This window comes from Acanthopagrus latus, chromosome 8 (genome assembly GCF_904848185.1).
Source record: "Acanthopagrus latus isolate v.2019 chromosome 8, fAcaLat1.1, whole genome shotgun sequence".
NCBI classification, from domain to species: domain Eukaryota; kingdom Metazoa; phylum Chordata; class Actinopteri; order Spariformes; family Sparidae; genus Acanthopagrus; species Acanthopagrus latus.
In genome coordinates this window covers 13,638,795-13,659,800 of record NC_051046.1, presented here as the reverse complement: position 1 = coordinate 13,659,800, position 21,006 = coordinate 13,638,795, and the positions used below count along the sequence as shown (strand labels likewise).

At 44.1% G+C, this 21,006-nt stretch overlaps 1 protein-coding gene across 3 annotated transcripts in view; it reads left to right on the top strand.

Annotated features, from left to right (window-relative positions):
• The window catches only part of LOC119025046 (potassium voltage-gated channel subfamily D member 2-like), a 38,008-nt gene that overhangs the window by 489 nt on the left and 16,513 nt on the right, over positions 1-21,006 (top strand). For all 3 annotated transcript variants that reach the window (XM_037108343.1, XM_037108346.1, XM_037108345.1), the window contains exon 2: positions 301-1,482. In XM_037108343.1, the coding sequence (XP_036964238.1) occupies positions 371-1,482 (1,112 nt within the window). In that variant the 5' untranslated portion in view covers positions 301-370. The remainder of the gene's footprint in view (positions 1-300; positions 1,483-21,006) is intronic.

Below are 21,006 nucleotides of genomic sequence, written 5' to 3'. Positions count from 1 at the left end.
TCACTTGGATTTTTTCATAGAGAAATCTAACCCCTCGCTTATTGATGGGTGACGTTTTTTTATTATATTTTTTTTCTTTTCGAAATCCAATTCATATTCTGCCGCAAAGTAGGCTTTCCATAACTGAACAGTTACAGCGAGGAAGAAAAATAAAAAGGGGGGCTGGAGAGTGGCACTATGCGCCAGGATCAGTATAAGTCAATGGATGTGTGTGTGGTTTTTTTCCCGACAGTCTGCCGAGCCCCCCTTTTTGCCGCTTCAAACCCTAACCATCACTGTCTCTGTCTGTTCCTCCTGCAGATGCAATTCATCTCTGAGCCGTAGCACTGTGATAGCCGGAGCGGGGTTGTATTGAACACTACAGGTCAGCATGGCAGCAGGTGTAGCGGCGTGGCTCCCGTTCGCCCGAGCGGCGGCCATCGGATGGATGCCCGTGGCGAGCACCCCGATGCCCATCCCTCCCCAAGACAAGAAGAAGGGCAAGGACGGACTCATCATCCTCAACGTGAGCGGGACCAAGTTTCAGACGTGGCGAACCACTTTGGAGAGGTACCCGGACACTTTGCTGGGGAGCACGGAGAGGGACTTCTTTTTCCACGAGGAGACGAACGAGTACTTTTTCGACCGTGACCCCGACATCTTCAGACATATCCTCAATTTCTACCGCACGGGGAAACTACACTATCCGCGCCAAGAGTGCATATCCGCGTACGACGAGGAGCTCGCCTTCTTCGGCATCATCCCCGAGATCATCGGGGACTGCTGCTATGAGGAGTACAAGGACCGGAGGCGCGAGAACGCGGAGAGGCTTCAGGACGACGAGGAGATGGACATGAGCAATGACGTCACGCCGGTGAACCTGACTTACCGGGAGTTCCTGTGGCGGGCTTTTGAAAACCCTCACACCAGCACCTTGGCGCTGGTCTTCTACTATGTCACAGGCTTCTTCATTGCCATATCAGTCATGGCCAACGTGGTGGAGACGGTTCCGTGCGGGACTCTGCCCAACAGGTCAAAGGAGGTGTCCTGCGGGGACCGTTACGCGCTGGCTTTCTTTTGTTTGGACACTGCGTGCGTCATGATCTTCACCTTCGAGTATCTCCTCCGTCTGATCGCGGCTCCCAGCCGGTACAAGTTCATGAAAAGTGTGATGAGCGTCATCGACGTGGTCGCCATCATGCCTTACTACATCGGCCTGGTCATGACCGACAACGACCAGGTGAGCGGCGCTTTCGTCACGCTGAGAGTCTTCCGGGTGTTTCGGATTTTCAAGTTCTCCCGGCATTCCGCGGGGTTGCGCATCCTGGGCTACACCTTGAAGAGCTGCGCCTCCGAACTGGGCTTCCTACTATTCTCCCTCACCATGGCCATCATTATCTTTGCGACGGTCATGTTTTATGCAGAAAAAGGCTCCACAGCCAGCAAGTTCACCAGTATCCCTGCGGCGTTTTGGTACACCATTGTCACCATGACAACACTCGGGTAGGTGGTTGCATATAAGTCCATAAAACCCTTTTACCGCGCTTGTTGTAACTCTCTATAAATCACCACCCCGGCTGGCTTAGCCCTCTTGAAAGGGCGGCATTGATAGCGAAACAAAAACAAACCCACGAAAGGAGCCTCTTCTTTGTGTGTCTGCGGCGCACAGAGAGCCCTGAGTGGCGCCACTGCTCAGGCCACAGGTGTGCGTTTATTGGGCACATTAAATAGCCAATATGAAGGCAGGGTGCAAAGGTTAGGCCTGTTTTAAAAACAGGGAATGCACTGGAAAGATAACCAGCGAGGGACACACACACACACGCGCACGGATTCCAGCCAATCAACACGCAAGAAAAATCCTACCTCGCAGCAAAAATAATGATCCCTCATGTTGCATTTACAGGCCAAACTGAGGCACAAGTGATTTAATTAAAGGGAGCACACACACACACACACACACACACACACACACACACACCTCCTCATCCTCTCTTCTCTCTCTCTCTCTCTCTCTCTTTAACGAGCTACAGTAAATATTTGAACGCTAATTTCATGCTCGTGAACAACGTCAGCTGCACAATGTGCTGATGTGGCATAAAATAATTAAACGCGCTTTAAGACGATTACATCAAATTAATTTGTATTGATGAGCGCACCCAACCGCTCAGCTGCTCCGGTAGGGTTAGCATTATTATTATTATTATTATTATTATTATTATTATTATTATTATTATTATTATTATCATCATCATCATTATTATTATTATCATTGTAAATATTGCCACTATCAGCTCCAGCTCAGCCTTGTGGGTCTGCTCGCTCTCTCTCTCTCTCTCTCTCTCTCTCTCTCTCTCTCTCTCTCTCTCTCTCTCCAAGGTGCTGAAAAGTTGTGTCAATGAGCAATTTCCTTCTTTTTTTTTAAACTGAATGGATGGAATGAATGTGGGCTGTGCTGGAAATAACAATCAGGCCGTTTTCTAATGAGTGTGTGAAAACACCCCTGCTTGTTTCTTTACTCACTGCTGCTGCACTTCTGAGGTCGAGCAGCAGCCACTCAGCCAGTGTTGGTCCTCCTCCTCCTCCTCCTCCTCCTCCTCCTCCTCTTCTTCACCGCTGACACAGAGATGAGGTCCTGTTGAAATAGTGTTGTCTTTTAATTTCAGAGCCGTGACACTGCGGATCAAACGTCGCAAAACAAATTGCCACTGGCTGTTTGTGCTTGTGTGTGTGTCCATGCTTGAATGTGTGTCTGCAGGTGTGTGTGTGTGGCATAAATCTCTGACTATAAAGTTCAGATTATTCTTTATTTTCTTGGTTTCACTGAGCTACGACTGTTTATGCTCGCTGACTCTTCATGTGTTTGAAGTCGACCCTCTCGCTGGTATCTGCATCGATGCAGCCACTCTGCACCTGCTTACCCTTCTGCAGGCGACAACAATTATAGTTGCCGTTGTTGGAATTATTATTGTTATTAATCGTTGTCGCCACGCCGGCCTGTCTCCACCCGCCATGGTGCTTCAGATGACTCTGAGTTAGTGGATTTCCTGTCTTCTTAATAGTGTACAGAGGCCCCCCCCCCCGGCTCTCACTCAATACTGGTCGAACCACCACTCATCCTCAAAATGACCAGTGACTGCATAATTAGTAATATGCACAGTCCGCTGATTGAAGCTGCCACCTCAAACGTAATGCAGCGTTTTTTTTTGTTTTTTTTTTTCCCCGAGCTCTCCATTCAGATTCAAAGCGCAGATGAAAGATGAGTTGTGTAAGAGGGTACATTATTTATCTTTGGGGAGCAACAAAGATATTTGCTGCATTCGGCTCGGGATCCCCTTTTGTGTTGCTTAAGACGGATTTGAAAAAGATGTTCCGTGGTGCGAGAACAAAACTGAAATGTCCTTGATAATGGGAACGTTTCTGTCACTCCATTGTGCGCCGTGACAGCCGGGCTGACAGATCTGCAACCTGTACTGAAGCCTTGCAGTGGTGCAGAATGCTGCATAGTGGACCACCGGCGGAGAGGCTGAATACCCATCACCGGAAGACAAAGTCGGCCCCTTCTCATGATCCATCATTGTCTTGAGGTGCGCCTTTTAACAACCACACATATCTCACGCGGCACCTGGAGTTACAGTAGAGCCGAGCTGTGATTGTCGCTCCCTGCCGAAGACACTGAAGTGAGGAGAATATCTGTTGTTGTGCTCCTCCAGTCACCTTCAAAATGCTTATCTGATCAGGGGAAATGAGGTGTTCTGACGGTTTGTTTCAGACCCCAGCATGCAGGAAAAATCGATCCGCGCCTAACAAATAGTGATTTGAGTCAGATATGAATGGGGGTGGTCTTTTCATTCGGTTGCAAATAAGCCCTTTAAAGACCGACGGGGGCGCTACCGGCTGGAACCCTCCATTTGAAGCGTTTGAAAGCATTTGATTTCACTCTGATAGTCAATGATGCTTTATGCCTGCACGGTATCATGATGCCTTTCCACTACATATATTTTCAATTTCCGAGACGCACACCCTGTGGAAGTAAAGACAGTGGCATGCGTTCTCTTCCCCCCGCTGATGGCCCATTGATTGTGCTTAAGCAGACGTGCAGACATTGGGAGAGCAGGGGCTCCTGTTCGGAGGCACTTGGCAGGCAGCCTGAATGAAAGGGAAGGGTGCCTGGAGACTAGCGGAGAATCAATAGCACTGTGCAGCTGCGTGTCACACCTCTGTGTCTACTGCTCTGTGCCACCAAACACAGGACAAGACCCACTTATCCCTCCTTATTTATTGAACCTAATCTCTGTGGCTGTTTTACAAAGAGGAATCTGCCTCTGTCAGAATGCCGCTGCCAAGATCTTTCAAGAATTGGGTGGAAAATGCTAGATTTCTATCGGTGGTATTGCCTTTTGCAGCGCCTTTGAAAACCGCACCACGGTCTGAGGGCGTAATTGTGCGGCTTGATTTAACACTGTCCGCTAGGCTTCCAAAAATAAAGATAGCGTTGCACTTTGTTAGCCTGGGATTCAGATGTCGCAGTGTTTCCCTGCTCTTGTTTTCTCCCGATGATCCACACAGTCAGGGTGAATTAGCTGCAGAGGGAGTTTTTTTGGTGCTTCAGATCTTTTAAGTGATTTAAGGTGTAATGGAGTGCACTGCTGAGAGCAGCTGTGAAAACGGTGGAAGTCAAGCGCAACCCACGAGGGAAGGGGAGCGGGGAGGACAGGGTTTAGTCTGGCGAAGAGACACACGCGTTACCCCCGGACACAAACAGACATTACCTTTGATGGACAGGACAGGCCGCGGCTTCAGACACAAACACTTTTTCAATCTCCCAACCCTCGCCTCAATATACATCCTCCAGCCCCTTGCCTACGCATAATACTGAGTGGTGAGATCGTTCCAATTACTGATTTGTTGCAGCATTGACCGCGTGCACTGTCCCGCGTTGAAAACAGACGCCGCTGTACATTGTCGTTACTCAACAAACGCAGAATTTATCACCGCGTCGTCGTTTGTCCGTGCCACCGCTCCGCCCACCGAATTCGACTGGAAAGGCTTGACAAGTGAGCCCTATAAACCTCTCAGGGAAAGGATTTATAAGACAGAGGAGGCAAGGTTAACAGACAGGAGGGTCACTGTAGGGCCCATAAAGCACCACGAGTATTGCCGTTATCAGGCTTGCCAGTTTTGACGCCTCAACCCCAGGGCTATCAAAGCCCTACAATGCAAAAGCGTTAAGTTTCGTGCTTCGACGTGGCGCAGAGAAAAAAAAAAGAAGCTTTTTGAAGTCCAAACCCCCTTCACTGCATGTCAAATGTAATTGAAATATACAGGAACAATCTGGAGGGCCTTCTACTATATCTGTACCCAAGAGATAACAAACGCACTCTTGATGATGAGTACTATACTCGCGTGGTGGGATAAGTTACCGTGCCCCTGGCAGGCGATGCAGAGGATTTTCACTCTTTTTTTTTTCTCTTTCTTTTTTTTTTTTTCGAGCGAGCGCGACAGTCAAGCGAGAACATTCGGCGTGTTTGATTATGAACCGCAATGAGTGTAATTTTTGTGTTCGCTTAGAATACATCACACCACTTGGCATTGTGTATGTTATGCACATTATGGAAATCAGCAATCCATTACGGCCGACGTGATGTATTACCGTGTAAAGCAGAAGTGGCTGATGTGGGATGTGTGTAGGCTGCCATTAGCCTGTAGGCTCACAGCGCCCCTCCAGGTGCCTCATTGAGGAGGAGAGGTGGTGCTAATACGAGGCTGGTATAATAGTCCTGAAGTGACAGGTGACTTAATGAGGGGAACCTGGCACTGAAATGTGTTCGGTGCGAGCTCCTTTCTTGCCCATGCAAATGACTGCGAAATGGAGGAGCGAGAAGCGAGGGGACGGGGGGGAAACAGGCAGCCTTTTCTCACTGGAGATTAAGATCATTGTGAACAGAAATGTATTTTTTCTTTTTTTTTTCCCGCTAAACTGAAGAACCACTGTATTTTTCTCTCTCTTTTTTTTTTAATGCTCTTTGTTTTCATCCACACAAACAGTTTCACACGTTGCAGCCAGGGATTCAAAGGGGTGTTGTGGAGGTGTGTGAGTGGAATGATTATCACTTTACCAGCGTTCATATATCACAGATTTACTACATTGTATTTACGTCGGTCAGAACTTCAAAGACTTTCATTTGCACCCCCGAGATGGCATTTTTAACGATGGTGTATATATTTTTTTTATGTTGAATAATATAATGTCAGAATGAGAATGTATTTGTGGTCAGTCAACCCTGAGCCGAAAAACAGATTGTGGCCAGCTGGTAGGATGATGTGAGGTTACTGTGTGTGTGAACTGACTCTAAAAGCAGGCATGCGTCACTGCGGATGGTCAGATTGATAAATAATCCATATGGCAAGGACAAAATGGCTGTCCCTCCATTTGATTCGATTTCTTTGACAACCCGTCTTCGAGGCAGCGCCAATAACACTCATTCCACGCAGGGGGTTTTCATTAATTCACTTTGAATGTGCCGCATTAAGCAGGGAAATAGACTAGCATGCTCTGCACTCGGGCCCTGGGTAACGTAGTGTGAGGACATAAAATATGGGATCAGTGTTTTTTACACCGCTCAGCATTTTCATCTTCTTTGTATTGCGAGCAACGTCAAAGATTAATGGAATTTTCCAGAACAAGATTAAAGTTACTCCGAACGAATGCAGCATCACTGCATTAGGAAATAAGGAGATATGTGAGAAAACACATCACCTCAATTTGATTGTTGTTAGAAAGCATTTGCTTCGCCCCGGCTCCACTTCCATCCAATCTAACGGCCCAGAAAACCCTGACCCAGCTGGAGTGAATGAATGAAATTGGGAAATATTGCCTATTTTGTGACTATGTGCTATCTTGAAAGCTGATATGTTGTAAGAGATATCGGCTGTGGTGTACGGCATGAGATCACTGGATCAAATGGCGTGCAAATGATAAACCCGGGGCCCAGCAGCTATCTCCTCCCCCCAGTGCTGCATGGCTTATTTACATACCCAGCATTAACATACAGATGAAAATGGCCCGTCTGGTCATGGAAATTGTTATGCAGACGCACATAATGCCTCCTCATCACTTTGTTGAAATCTACACATGTATTCAAAGTGCTTTCTCTTAGCTTTTGATCCATGCAATTATCATGTTAGGATCACAGTAGCTAGACAAGATTTCAGGATACACTTCATGGAAAGCTCGTTATTTCTAAACACTGTCATTCCCTGTTATTACTATTACCGTTAACACTATGCCTCTATTGACCAGGGTGCGCACTGTTTTAGTTGTTTGCTCCAGGGATGAGCAGCATCATGAAATCTGTCTTCAATCCATTGATACCGAGACCTTTTATAATAGGCGGCTTTTGAATGTTTGTCATCAGCAACATCATCATGCATTCATTTTTCTATGGATCGACCAGTGTGTTTTTTCCAGGGCTGATGCTGATCGCTTATCCATGACACCAATAACCAATGTTTGGAACTTGGTACACTGGAAGAAAAAAAAATAATAATGTTAGTGTCGAAATTTTGAATCACCTCAAATCAGTATTTCCAATCTTTTGCTGCTTCATACTTATACTCCACTATATTTATTTGATAACTTTAGTTACGAGTTACTTTGCAAATCAATCTAGGCCAATACTCTTTATATATGTAACCAGATGTGGGCGGAACAGTTATCTATTTTATCAGCAACCTGTCACCAGTGATGGGAATTACGGCATTAAAATAAACGCCATTATTAATGGCGTTATTTTTTTCAGTAACGGGTAATCTAACTAATTACTTTTTCCACTGTTACAACGCCGTTACCGACACTGACAATTAAATGTGGCGCGTTCTAAACTGAAGCTACTTGTTGAAGCTGTTGTCATCCGACTTGGCTCTCAGCCATCGGAGGGAGGGGCTACAACAACCTAAGCGTTTGTAAGCCAATCCGAAGCAGCGTTCCGTTTACACACAAACCACACGCGTCACGCACACAGCAGCCTCACACTGGCATTTTCAGAGTGGAAGTACAGACACTACTTCAATCTCCTTGAGGTAAAAGGCCAGAACGTACATGTGAAGTGTTCATTATGACCCAGAGCGAAGTGTTTGTCCACATCCGGTGTAAGCAACTCTAATCTAATGACGTCACTCTCAACGGCACACGCTTCTACAGAACTAGTGGCCAAAAACACCGTTGTTGACACTGTTGATGATGCTAGCAGGCCAGGTGTGGCTAACGTGAACGTGAACGCAGTTCTACTCTATGCAACTGGCTTGTGAAACCTGCTTAAAATAATTAGAACAAAAAAAAAAGCAATGCAATAGTTACTTTCCCTGGTAACTAGTTACTTTTATAGTGGCGTAATTCAGTTACTTACTCAGTTACTTTTTGAGAGAAGTAACCAGTAACTATAACTAATTACTTTTTTAAAGTAACAGAAGTCAAATGAAGAAAATGTCTTCGCACTTCACAATATACACCACATACATCGTGTTACATCGAATTACAGCTACACTTTTCACTGATACCTTTTTGGTTTGTCACTTTTCAGTGTCCCCTGGTGATGTCCGTTATGCTGTACACAAATTGCAGCAATTCTGTATTCGCTGTAGTGTATTGTTAATATGTTGTCAAGCTCTAGTTTGCATCCCCGATTCTCGTCCTCACGTCAAGCCGAGAAAACCTGTAAAACCCCTTCTCCCTATGCCAGTTTGACAACTGCCATGTTAAGACGAAGTGCACTGTTGCCTCAGCCTACTCTCTCATTCTCAGCATTTCTTTTTTGAAGGTTTTTATATTTTTCTGTGTAAATTCACACCCTTTCATTTGAGTCAGCTCAGCACAGAAAACCCTTTTTGTTAGTTCAAGACCGGCAACCGAAAAAAAAAAAAGTTTCCATGGAGAGTGACTACCACTCACCTGTTTTCATGCTCAAGGTTTCACTGTAAGGTCAGAAAACTAATTATTCGCCCAGCACAGTGCTGAAACAACAGAGAAATGAATAGATACAAGTAATTCTCTCGGGGTCACATGAGCATCGTGGAAAAAGTAGTCATGAATAAATAAATTAGTTAAACATATGCACTTTTTACTTTTGGGTAACAGTTGAGCAAAATGGACACATGGAGAGAACAGAGCTGCAACGTGTCAGTGGCGGCTGTCTTAACAACCAGCAACTCCCCGCACTGGCATGTCATGAGTCCTGGTTGAGGGAGAAACAGTTGCTCTTTTATTTTTAGACGTTGCTGTCACTATGGTAAACACTGATCTAGCCTTCATTATGCCGCGTTTTGCAGACCCGAACCAGCCTTTGCCTCCTTCCTGACCTCGAAAATCCAGCTTTGCAGCACAGATGTAGGAACAAAAAGATGTTAGGAAGGCGATGATCCCGCCCATCGCTGAGATGAGTTTGGGCGGGGTGTGTTGCTCTTTGCGCTGTTTTTTTTTTTCTTCTTCATTTTTTATTTTTTTTTATTTTCTGTCAGGCGCGAGGGACAGCATAGCAAACACAATATCTTGAAACGGTGCCAGCTTTTATAATGCCAGAGTGTGAGTATCCCTCCCCCTGACATTTGTCTCTTTATCAAAAATGCCTCTCAGCCAACAAGCCAACATCTGTGATCAGCAGAGATTCAGAGATTATAGCTAACAGCAATCATCAGTCTGCCGTGTGAGGCAAACAGAAAAAGATTCAAAGAGTGATGTAACTTCTGCTGGGGTCATACCTCCTTTGAAGAGCGATCTGATGTCACTGTAGATACGAGTTTAACCAGAAAGTTATGCCGTTTTTAAAGCCTCTCAGCAAAAACATGAACCGGGGTGAAATGAGAGAAATCCATTACGCTGACAGTTATCCTGGTTTTAAAGCATCTACACTCAAATGCCGTGTAGCATACATTTATTTCATGGTGACTCACTTTCATTGTGTGATAGTGTGTAATGCTAACACCAGTTCTTTTCTAGTATCCTGTGAGAGCGTACAAATCAATATGGACTTTTTTTATGTACCAGAGACAAACAGGGGGCTGGGCTCGTCATTGGATTCAGAGGGAGCGGAGAGACTTTGACGCTCGCTCATTAATTGCAACTTGGTTTACAGCCCATTCATAATACCTGAACGTGAGCAGCGCCGCGGCAAAGTCATGAATATTGATTCAGCCCATTTGTCAGCTTAAAGCTCTGCTTCACCGTTCATGAACCGTCTCACTTTCCGGAATCTGGTGGCGGTTCACAGCACCGGGATACCACAGTGAAAGCTCCTCACGATCAATACCGATCCCACTTGAATGAAATCCACATTTGTGGCTGTAAAGGCAGAATACAGATCTCTGTACAGGGTGCAAGTGCGGCTTGGAATGGAGCTGCCCATACCCGCCGCTGTTAACCCAGTTTCATTGTTGAGTCTTTGCCACCGGCTCCATAGATTATTAGTTTCTGTATGCACTGTGAATGATAAGAGGCTATGTCCCATTTCAGTTTAGATATAAAGAGCTTCCTCCCGTCTGCCTGGCAGGGAGGTCCTGCTGAGATGAGGGATGTCAGCCTGTCACCCTGACGCATGGCAGCTGTTTCCTGCCTGCCCCAGCTTCTATAAATAGCTAAATATATCACCTAATGTAGGCCGTTTGGTCAAACCGAAACTAAACAGGGCACGTGTTCTGAGGCCATTTGTCTTGCTTTCACCTCAAACTAATTTCTCATGTCCAGGTGAATTACCACTATCACTGTTTTTTCCTCTTCTTTAACTGTCTACACGCGGTCACAGGTGGATTGATGGTTGTGTTAAGTGACAATCATATAGTGGCATCATTTGATGTCAAGTTCAGACTTTAAGACACTGATCATTTCTGGTCATCTGAAGAAATAGATCATTTAAAGATAAATACTATGAATATATCTGTTACCAGAAGCGGCAAAAGCGCACACATTCTTTAGTCAAGTGAACTAACTGAAGCTCTGAAAGACTATTTTTATAACTGAAAGGCAGAATCTGTAGGATTTCTCCAAGCTGTTCCTAAACGCTTCAGAAAGAGAGTTGTTGTTGAGACTCGTATCAGATACCAACCTTTTGGACTGACAAAGCATTGTACTGTAAATAATCAATGATCAATAATTCCCTTCAAATGCAACCACAATAAGACTAAAGTAACGAGCCTATTTTTAAAATGTAAGGAGTAGAAAGTACAAATATTCCTCCGCGTCGTCCATTAATTCCTGATTATGGACACCTCTCTTATCCCTTACTGAATTCATACTGCCAACAAACAGGCAACATGTAACCATTGTCATTACTAACTGCTGCCAACTGTATGTATTCTCTATGCACCCATGGCTGTAGCTACTGTTAGCTCGTGAGCCCAGTTAGCTGTGCAGCTAGCCAGGAGGATGCTGGCATTTACACTAAAGAAAGTAAAAGGTTTTCAGGCTTGGGGCTAGCTGGTTAGCATGCAAACCTAAGTAAATACCTCATCAACATGGAGCATAGACAACTAAACTGCTATTACTTCACATTCTGTTCATGATTATAGTTAATTTCTGAATGCCTTGAACTAAAATTCTTGCATGTTGCATCTAAAAAATGCAGGAAGTAAAAGTAAACTGTTGTCAAAATAAATGCTGAAGTGAAGAACAGAACTAAAAAAATACTAAAAGCTTAAAGCTAGGGTCTGTAATGTTGTTCAGAAACTCATTTTGTTATACTGGGTGAAATGGTCCTGCTATCCTGAGAATAGTCAATATATTATGTATTCAGAAAAAGGAGCGAAAATAATCAGACCTCTGTGGCAGCTGCAGGACTGAGAAAAAGCTGACCAATCCCTGCTTTTCTGCCCGAATAGCTCGGATTGGTCAGATGCCTTCATGTCTCGTTCTGCCTGCGCCCCCCTCTGTCCCTCCCTCCTCCACGCGTGCACACTTCATGTTTCACTGATGCAGAAATATTCAGCACACTACTGCTCCAGAAATAAGGAGTTGCAGGAGAAGACGGTCATTTGGTTACAATGGCAGAGAAAATGCAGCCAGCCTTACTTATAACAACTCACCCCGCTAAAAAGGCAAAAGAAAGCCTGAGGCAGAAATGGCTGCGACGAAATAAGCTCTGGACAAAGAAAGAAGTCAGACCAGAATCAACATCAGTGCTGTGTTTGAGCGGTGGATACAACCGGGGCATGTGAAGGGCCTGAAAAGTGATACAGTGGTTGCTCTCTTTCTGCTGGACAGGTAATGATTTGTTTTGTTTCTGGGGGATTTGTTATTTTCATGAAATATGTAAGGTTTGCCAACTTGGCTACGTTTGCAGCTCGTATTAGCCCAATGCTAACGTTAGCTTGTTTGTGTGTTGTTTTTAGCCATAAGTATGGCTAATGAGTCGGCCCAGTTTCCACTGGATATGGTCCACTGCGTTGCGTCTCCGATCCGGTTTTGCTCCGCCCTCCGGCAGTCCCCACCGGTTGGGTTGAGTCCGCCATGGCGCAGTATGGTAGACAACTGAACTCACGACGTGTGCGTCTTATTTTGAAAAGCAACCGGATGTTGTTTATGTAGGCACTTTACTTCCTGTCTGCTCCGTGCTAAATTCAGCTGAATTGCTGCGTCGTGCTCCGGCATCTCCTTCTCCCTGCTGAGTCCCACTGCCAGATGCGCGTTCAAGTTTGTGGGGGCGTGGCTTTGGACAGAGCACCGACGAGATGGGGGGGGAACTTAGAGGACCACTTTGAAATCTTGCTAGCTTGCTTGCTGGCTCTCCAGGATAGTAGACCCTAGCTTTAAGTACTGAAACAAAGTGTTTGTGTTTTGTTTCATCCCTCTTCTGTCTGTAGTTATTCTGCTATCTATTGACACTGTTAACACAGCTGCCAGTTCCTATTATTACAGACACCATTAGGCTTCCGGGTATATTCGCGGTGGACACAATAAAACCTGTACAGGAAAAAAGCATATAGTGCCGCAATAACCACTAGTTTGTGACTGTCCTTAAGTGTTTGTGTAATTTGTGTTGGAAAGATGTTGGTTTATACATGGAGCTAGTCAGAATCTCAGTCACACATGGTCTTACAATATGATGCAATTGAATTACCACCAACTATGGTCTGGGAGAATTACCACAGTGTTAAATCAACACTTCGCTGCCACAGACTGAACAAGGATCGAGCATTAAATCTTCACAAAGGGAAATGGTGATGATGCTTTTATTGTGCCCGTCCACCGTAAATTCAGAGCAGTCACATGACAGGTTGAAGGCAGCACATATCAGTGTCTGTCTTTTGTCCGCATTCCAGTGTAATTTATTGCCACAGTGATAAAACGTAGTTTTTTTTTCTCCCAGGTTTTTGCATTGTTCCTTTTTTTTAATCCACACTGGCGGCAAGGCTTTATGAACGACCATGTCTTTCTGTCGGCTGCAGGGACGATCACTTTGGTCCAGACTGAAAGATTGTGTTTTGTTGCAATTTTTTGTGAAATGTCTCTTGAACTGCTGGATGGCTTGCTGTGAAAACTGCTGCATTCGTGTTCTCATCGGGGTGATTGTTAATTGAGTGATCCATTAGCATTTAATCTAGATCCATCATCTGGTCAGCTGTACTCTGTGCCAATTAGCAATTAGCTAGGCCAAGTTTGAAGGCTCAGTCTGAACGTTAAGTTTGGGGTCCACAAAAAATCTCAAGAAAATGTAATGTGTACAACTAAAGCTTTGTTTGCATGAACATGAATAATCAGTATACCAGCAGGTGAGTCACATTAAGACTAATACATCCAATGATTAATGGAGTATTGCGAGAGTTACCACAGAAACTGCACTTGCACAAATGACAGAACCTGACATTAAACCATAACAGATCCCAGCTATTAGTTTTTACAAAAATGAGCCTTTGTCCTCCTGATGAATACTGTGCTCCATCAAAGCTGTCAAAAAATAGTCATTTCAGAAGCTGAAAGTTCAATTCCTTCACCTCTGGAGAGTTCCTTCCATCACAATCACATAATCAGTTTACCCTTTACTGTTACAGAGCAAGACATTAGAATATGGTTTCAGTTCTAATAAATCATATTTAAATTTCTACTTGCATTTTTGTCTGCAGTGCTTTAATTCAATCATAACTTTTGAATCTTACCTTAAACTCACCAGATCTAAAATCTGCATCAAATTGTATTCTCTCATTAATAACAACAACCAAAAACACCTGATGTTTTTCCACAAAGATTCAGGCATCATTCCCTGAGAAATAAATCTTGCCATTTCATGGAAAGTGAGAAAATAATTCCTGGATCCCTCCCTTTATCCAGGTCAACAGAAGGTAATGAGGTCTATTCTGGGTGAGGACCCATCCCTCATCCAAGTTTCACAGAAATCCTTTCAGTAGTTTTTGTGTAATCCTGCTGACAAACCAACCAACAAATGGACACGGATGAAAACTTAACCTCCTTACCGGCAGAGGTAACAAAAATATCCTAATAATCCGAAATGGCCATTTTGAATTGTGAATGCTTGCAGGGTTGTTACATGTTACATACTCGAGAATCCCCTCCACACAAGACGGCAGCAGGGTGTCACACTCAGCTCGTACACCGTTCTTTCCGAGTTAAGCTCAAACATTCAGCTATAAGAACGAGAAGAAACACACATTTTTAATTGGACGGGGACTCCTCCTTCCACTTGATCCCACACTATAGTTACGCTGTCTTTGAGTGTTCAGTTGAGGTATTTAAAAAAAAAAAAAGCCTTCATGCAGTCAGCGAGTGCACACTCCAGGGGGTGAGCTAGGCTAACGACTAACAAGGTCACAGCAGGTAGGCATATTAAAGTTGAGAGTAAAAAAGTGTAATGACAAATCCTAATCCCATTCTCTCATTGGCTTTCTGGTTGGATTTCACTGACTTGAAATTCAGCATCAATTTAAAAGCTATTTTGAGAATGGGATAAATGATAGCGACTGTAGATTGATATGTTTGAGAGGTGTTATTGAGGCACAGGTTCAGCTCCCACCTAGAGGATTTCCTGCCTGCGTGTCTCTCTGCAGGCGTCCCCCCACACAGGGGTATCTCAACTGCTTAAGGATTGCATTTCCATGCGGGGATTTTCGCTTCTTTTTCAAGGTATTAGTGGAAAACCGTAAACAGTTGATTATTATTTGTATTTTTCCCCTTAGCCAATTGTCCGTAATCCCCCCGGAGGAGCTTAAGAGTTAGATTTCTGGCATGCCTTATCTTTACATAACGGCCACAGACAAACGGTGTGTGTCCCTTTTTGACTAAGCCACACATTTAGGCCAAAAGGCAAAGGCGAGCAAGCAAGTAAGCAGAGAAGCGAGCGGACGGTTAGCGTTAATAAAGGCGGACACTGCAATCAATTTCAGGTCCATCTTAGTCTCATTTACTTGCACACACAGACTCGCTCCCACGTGCATTGAACACACATGACACACACGATTTACATTCCTGATGCATCTGCTGTTTTGATGTTGGAGCCTCTGGTCCTCGCTGTCCTCTGGAGGTCACCGGGGAATCATGCCCGAGCATCCTGGGAGACATATTCAGGATCAGCCTCTCTGAAGTGACATTCAATTACCTCCAAAGCTGATGTGGTCTCATTCGGATTCCCAAAAATCAATTTTGCATGGGCACTGCTGCAGTTTGCTCCTCGGCGCTCTTCCCCACAATTTTTGTGTGTACACATGTTGGCGACAGAAAACAAGCTGCGTCGCCGCCGTCTCCAACTCCCATCGTCTTTTCTATGAAATGGCATCCATCAAAGTTAATGGGCTGTAATCATCACCACAAATACACTGTCACACGTCCCACTGCTCGCTCCTGAGTATTCAACTCCCAGTCAATGGGATGTAAAGAGTGACAAGCGTGAGGAACACAATTTCCCATATCATTAACGACTCTAAGTGAAAATTGGAAGAGGATCCAAAAAACGTTTTTTCTTGTTCCCAAATTTCAAAATTGCGTCTGTTTGCGCAACATCTTCGGGGGACTGCAGAGGAGGAACATTTATCAGGAATGCACGAGACATGCAGTCAATACTCACCGGCACTGCGTCTCAGCCACCCATCAACATTGTCATCTTGTGAAATAATTCTTATTAAAGTATGTCACCGGCTGCCGACAGATCTGCTGTGTGGCAGATAAATAAATTCTCAGAGTAGCCAACCCTGCTGGCTTCAAATCAGAGTTCATCACCGGATATCTACTTATCTCCAGGCTGTATGCTGCTGGACTTCTGATTATACACCACACATATACACAGACTACTCTTTCGGTGCCTGGCATGGCAGATCTCCAAGAAGACTGTCCCTGATGTATGTGTGCATTTGATGGGATGTTTTAGCAGTAGCATCCCCAGAAGACAATTTGTAGACCTCAACAGATGGAGGAGTCCAATTAGAAAAGCGGGCGGATGAATGGGAGGAATGGGAGAGCGTTCCAACTCTTTCTCTCTCTCTCCCTGGGGACAGACAGCTAATCTTAGCGTACAGGTACAAAACCAACATCACTTGTGTTTTGGAGGGAAAACATGTTTAAAAAAAAAAAAGAGAGAGAGAAATAAAAGGCGGCGAGCGGGCGAAGGAAAAGTGCCTGTGATTCGATTTCTTAACGGCATGCAGTCAAAGAGGGGAGCGTTGAATTTGATACAGCTTGCTCTCACTCCACATCTACAGTATGTATAAATATCCCCTTCTGTTGTCTGATTCTTCAAGGGCAGACGTCCCACAAAGCAATTGCCTTGCCATCAGCCAAGACCCAAAAAAAGGAGAAGAAATGAAAAAGTGCTTAAATATAGCAACCCCCTGGGACAATGTGAGGGAGGGCGTGCTGTAGTGTGATTAAAATGAATAACCTTCATTCAGTCACGATTGGTAACGGTACGTTTTTCGAGTGTGCTGCGCGGGTGGTGGAGCTGTGTCTTTACTCCGCCTGTCTTAACATCATTATTCATCAGGAGGCCTGTCCTCTGCGCTGACAAAGATGTTGAGGTGATAAATAATGGGAGTTGTGTTTTAAAGAGCACATGCGTTCTCCCGCCGGCCCAGGGTCAGTTTAATTCAGGCTTCAGCCACTCCCGCTGTGAAAAAAAGCAGACGTGCGGCGGTAAACCTGTTGATGACTGATAGATTGCGTGGATGCAAGACCAATTTTCATTGGCAAAAGTGACCTTTCGGTTGTGTTGTTGTTGTTGTTGTTGTTGTTCCGCTCATGCCCCTGAGTTATTATTTTTTGTGTCTTTTTTTTTTTTTTTTTTTTTTTTTTGATTTGACAGGAGAAGTCTTGTGGAGTGAAATGGGAAAAGTAATGACGTCCCCGTTGCGCACGAAGTAGCGCAGTGCAGGTGGGGAGATGGTGGATACGGTTGCAGCTAGCAGCTCTGCTCCTGCCCCAGGGGCCAGTCAGCAGCTGTTAGAGGAGATGCAGCTCTTCCCAATACTTCCCCCACAGGTTCCTCGCTGGTTCCTGGTGCTCGCTGTTATCAGGGCTCACTGCTGTCGCCAGCCTGGCTGCTGTCCACACTCTCTGAGAGGGAGCGCTCAGTACATTTTTACGCTTCACCACTCTCTCTGTCTCATCCCAACCTCCGCTATTCCCCTCAGTTTCACTCCGAGATTTTGAAGTGTTCCTTTGAACTTGCAGCTGTTTTCTGTCTTTTTTTTTTTTTTTTTAAATGGCTGGAATTTGTACCTTGATGGTTGTTTCAAAGACGCTCTCTGAGGGATGCAGAAATGGATTTTTCACTGCTTTGACAAGTAAATCTGCAATGAGTTCTACACCGGTGCACGTTACCCCACATGAGGCGCTAACTATCCTGTTTTTGTTTGAACAGGAAGCAAACTTGGAGACGAGGGGCCGCAGCTGTTTGGTGCAAAACGCTGATTTAGGCGATTTAAAGTTGAACCTCAAACAGAATCTAGAAGTTTTCTGATGTTGAGCATCGTGAGGAAAATCAATGCTTCCCCAACAGCATGTATCATCTTCAGACTTTGCCCATTCCTCCAGATATCTCGAAATATGTTTGTCCCTCTGGGCTGTGCTTTCAAGTCTAGAGCCTTTGTTGTAAAAGTGACCTTCACAGAGACTGCAGAATTATTACTTAATGATAAATTATGTAACGCTTCTACAGTTAAACATGTCAAAATGACTAGACGGTCCCGGAGAAATACGCGATTTTCTTCAAATGTAACTTACTGGGGATATATCAGATGATACCTCGCAATTGTATTCACGTTACTGAATATAATGTGAATAAACGTTCAATTAATTGCCACGTCCATGAACATTTCTGCTTTCTGAGTCACGTCGGATCACAAGCAACCTCACAACAACCCAAACTACATCTTTTGTTTGCATTATTTAGATTGAGAGACCCCTAGTGGTCTAGCGGTTTTGTGGAGTTTCACCACAATATAAAACTATATCATTTCTTAGGACAACAGTGATGTCTGCTGGTATCACAAAGTCTGCCACAATACGATTTTGATTTGGTTCAATTCACTGATTTATAGTCGATATCTGATTATATCATGTAACAGTTTCAGTTTCAGAAGAAGCTGCTGCTCCTTTCTTATCTGTTTTAGGCTTTAACGCAAATTGCCAAAAATAAGAACTAAATTAAAAATGGCTGACTTCTGGATTTCCTTAGGTCATGGCTCAGTGTGTTACATGTTGTTATGCATCTATCAGCGGGACCCGCCCCTTAGGGGGCACTGACGAGCCATTTTGCCTCGACCAACTGCCCAAACAGCCATTAAAAAAAAAAAAAAAAAAAAAAAAAGACGTATGACTCGTGCAAAGTTGCATGAATTTGGAGCACCTTTAATCCCTCCTTAGAAGTAATTCAAGATTAAAGAAAGACCTTGAACCTAGTAATAGACCGAAGAGTTCACTTATTATTGCAATTCCATAAAGTTGTCAGAGACAAAACGATTAGCCGAAAGAGAAGAGGCTAAGATATCTAGTCTAGATACTGTATATAGTCCTCAGCACTGAGATTTACAGTTCCCAAGATGTAACTCAAAAGCATCTTTCATTAAACCATCCCTGTGCCCACTTCTCTCAAATGCCACACTTTTTAGTCCTTAAAGTCAGGATTTATGTTTTAAGTTTGAAGTATCCAAGCCCAAGCACAGACAGCCCCGATGACACCACTCTGACATCCTCAGAGGTTATTTTCATGGACTTGACAAAGCTCCTCCAGAGCCCTGGAGGACATTTTTTGTCTGTTTTTGCAGGCTGAGTAGACTTCTTATGATGAGGAAAACTGTCTTCATGTGTAAAGTTTTTGGTGTGCTGCTTCGCTCAAAAGGTCATTTAATAGATTCATTGATACTGAAAATAATGACTGACATGTTCAGATGTAAACAACAACACTGTAAATTATTCTTCGTGGCAGGAAGCCAAAAAAAATGGGGCGACCCTAGTTCTCTGTCGTTTTGAATAAGCTGTTTTTTTAGACATTGTAGCTCGTGAATGCACATGCTGCAAACTCAGAGTTAAGGGGCCATTTGGTGGAGGGAGCTGATATCCAGCGGCTGCTCTGTGTGGAATCGCACATCAAAGTTAATCTTGCACCGTCTGCTCTGGTGCCGCGGAGCACTAATCTGCTGTCAGTGTGATGAGGCTCCTGGACCAGTTCCCCTTTCCAGCACACAGGCACTAATCCGCAAGACCTTTCACGTTTTTTCCACTTCCCCGTCACCTGAGCACACAACAAAGGTCACAGGGGTCACTTTGAAATCTCATGTGATCAATACCAGTGGAGCCTTTGCACAGGTCCTCGTGCACAGTACATGCCATTAAGAGTGCAGTTTGGTCCATTGTGTCTTTGTCTAGCGGCGTACTGATTGTGTTTTCACATTGCCGAAATCAATAAAACAACAATCAAAACAACAACAAAAAAACCTGCTGTTTCTGATGCTATTACTGTTCAGGTACGTACATGTTTTCCCGCAATGTAATGTAACACAGGCGATAAACTGGGAGGTAAATTCAGATGCGTGGTGTGTTCGTAACATCAGTCGCGTTCACCGATAGTGTAAGTGTGAGTAATTCCTTTCTGTGATTGGAGGACTTGGACGTAAAATCATTCAATATTGATTCTTTGATTCCCTTTTTGAATATGTGCATATCAGCATGCTGATCACTTTCTTCATGAGTTGCTACTGACTGACTATGAGCTGGTGTTGAGTGTGCTCTCGGCTGGATCGAGGATCTGGCGCAGATAATGTGCGAGTAGCATTAGAGTAAAATGCGTCAATATCCGCAATTGTTATGAAGGAAAATCCTCATTGGGTAGCTGACTGTTCATCCAAGGTTATCCAAAAATATTAAAAAACGTTCTTGTGATCAGGCTCAGTCCCATTAGACCCCTACCACTTAGCCCTATCCCTCCACTGTGCGCAGTCATGTAGAGTGGTAAGATATCCTGATTCTATTTGGGATATAATGTCAATTTCAATATATTATGGTTCTTCTCTTTACAACAAGCAAGGCAAGGAAAGTTTGTTTGTAAAGCAGAATTCAGATACAAGGCTCAACTCAAATTGATTTACAGGGGCATAAAAGTGATTTGCATTTAAAATACATTAAAAACAAGTTGGAAGAAATCAAGAAAACAAAACATTAAAACAAGTTAAGAAATAGGAAAGTAAGCTTGAAATAAAAAAGTTTTGAAAGAGATCAGACCAGAAAATAAAATAAATTGCTTCTATGGAAGGCATTGGCAAACAGAAAGGTCTTCAGTCTTGATTTAAAAGAGGTGAGAGTTGGAGCAGACCTGCAGTTTTCTGGGAGTTTGTTCGACATATGTGGTGCATAATAATTAAACGCTGCTTCTCCGTGTTTAGTTTTGACTCTAGGGATTGAAAGCAGACCTGTACCTGACGACCTCAGAGGTCTGAATGGATCATAATGTAGCAGCAGATCAGAAATGTATTTTGGCCCGAAACCAAGTGTTTTATAAACCAACAGCAGGATTTTGAAACCTATGGATTCTTTAGAGAGTCCTA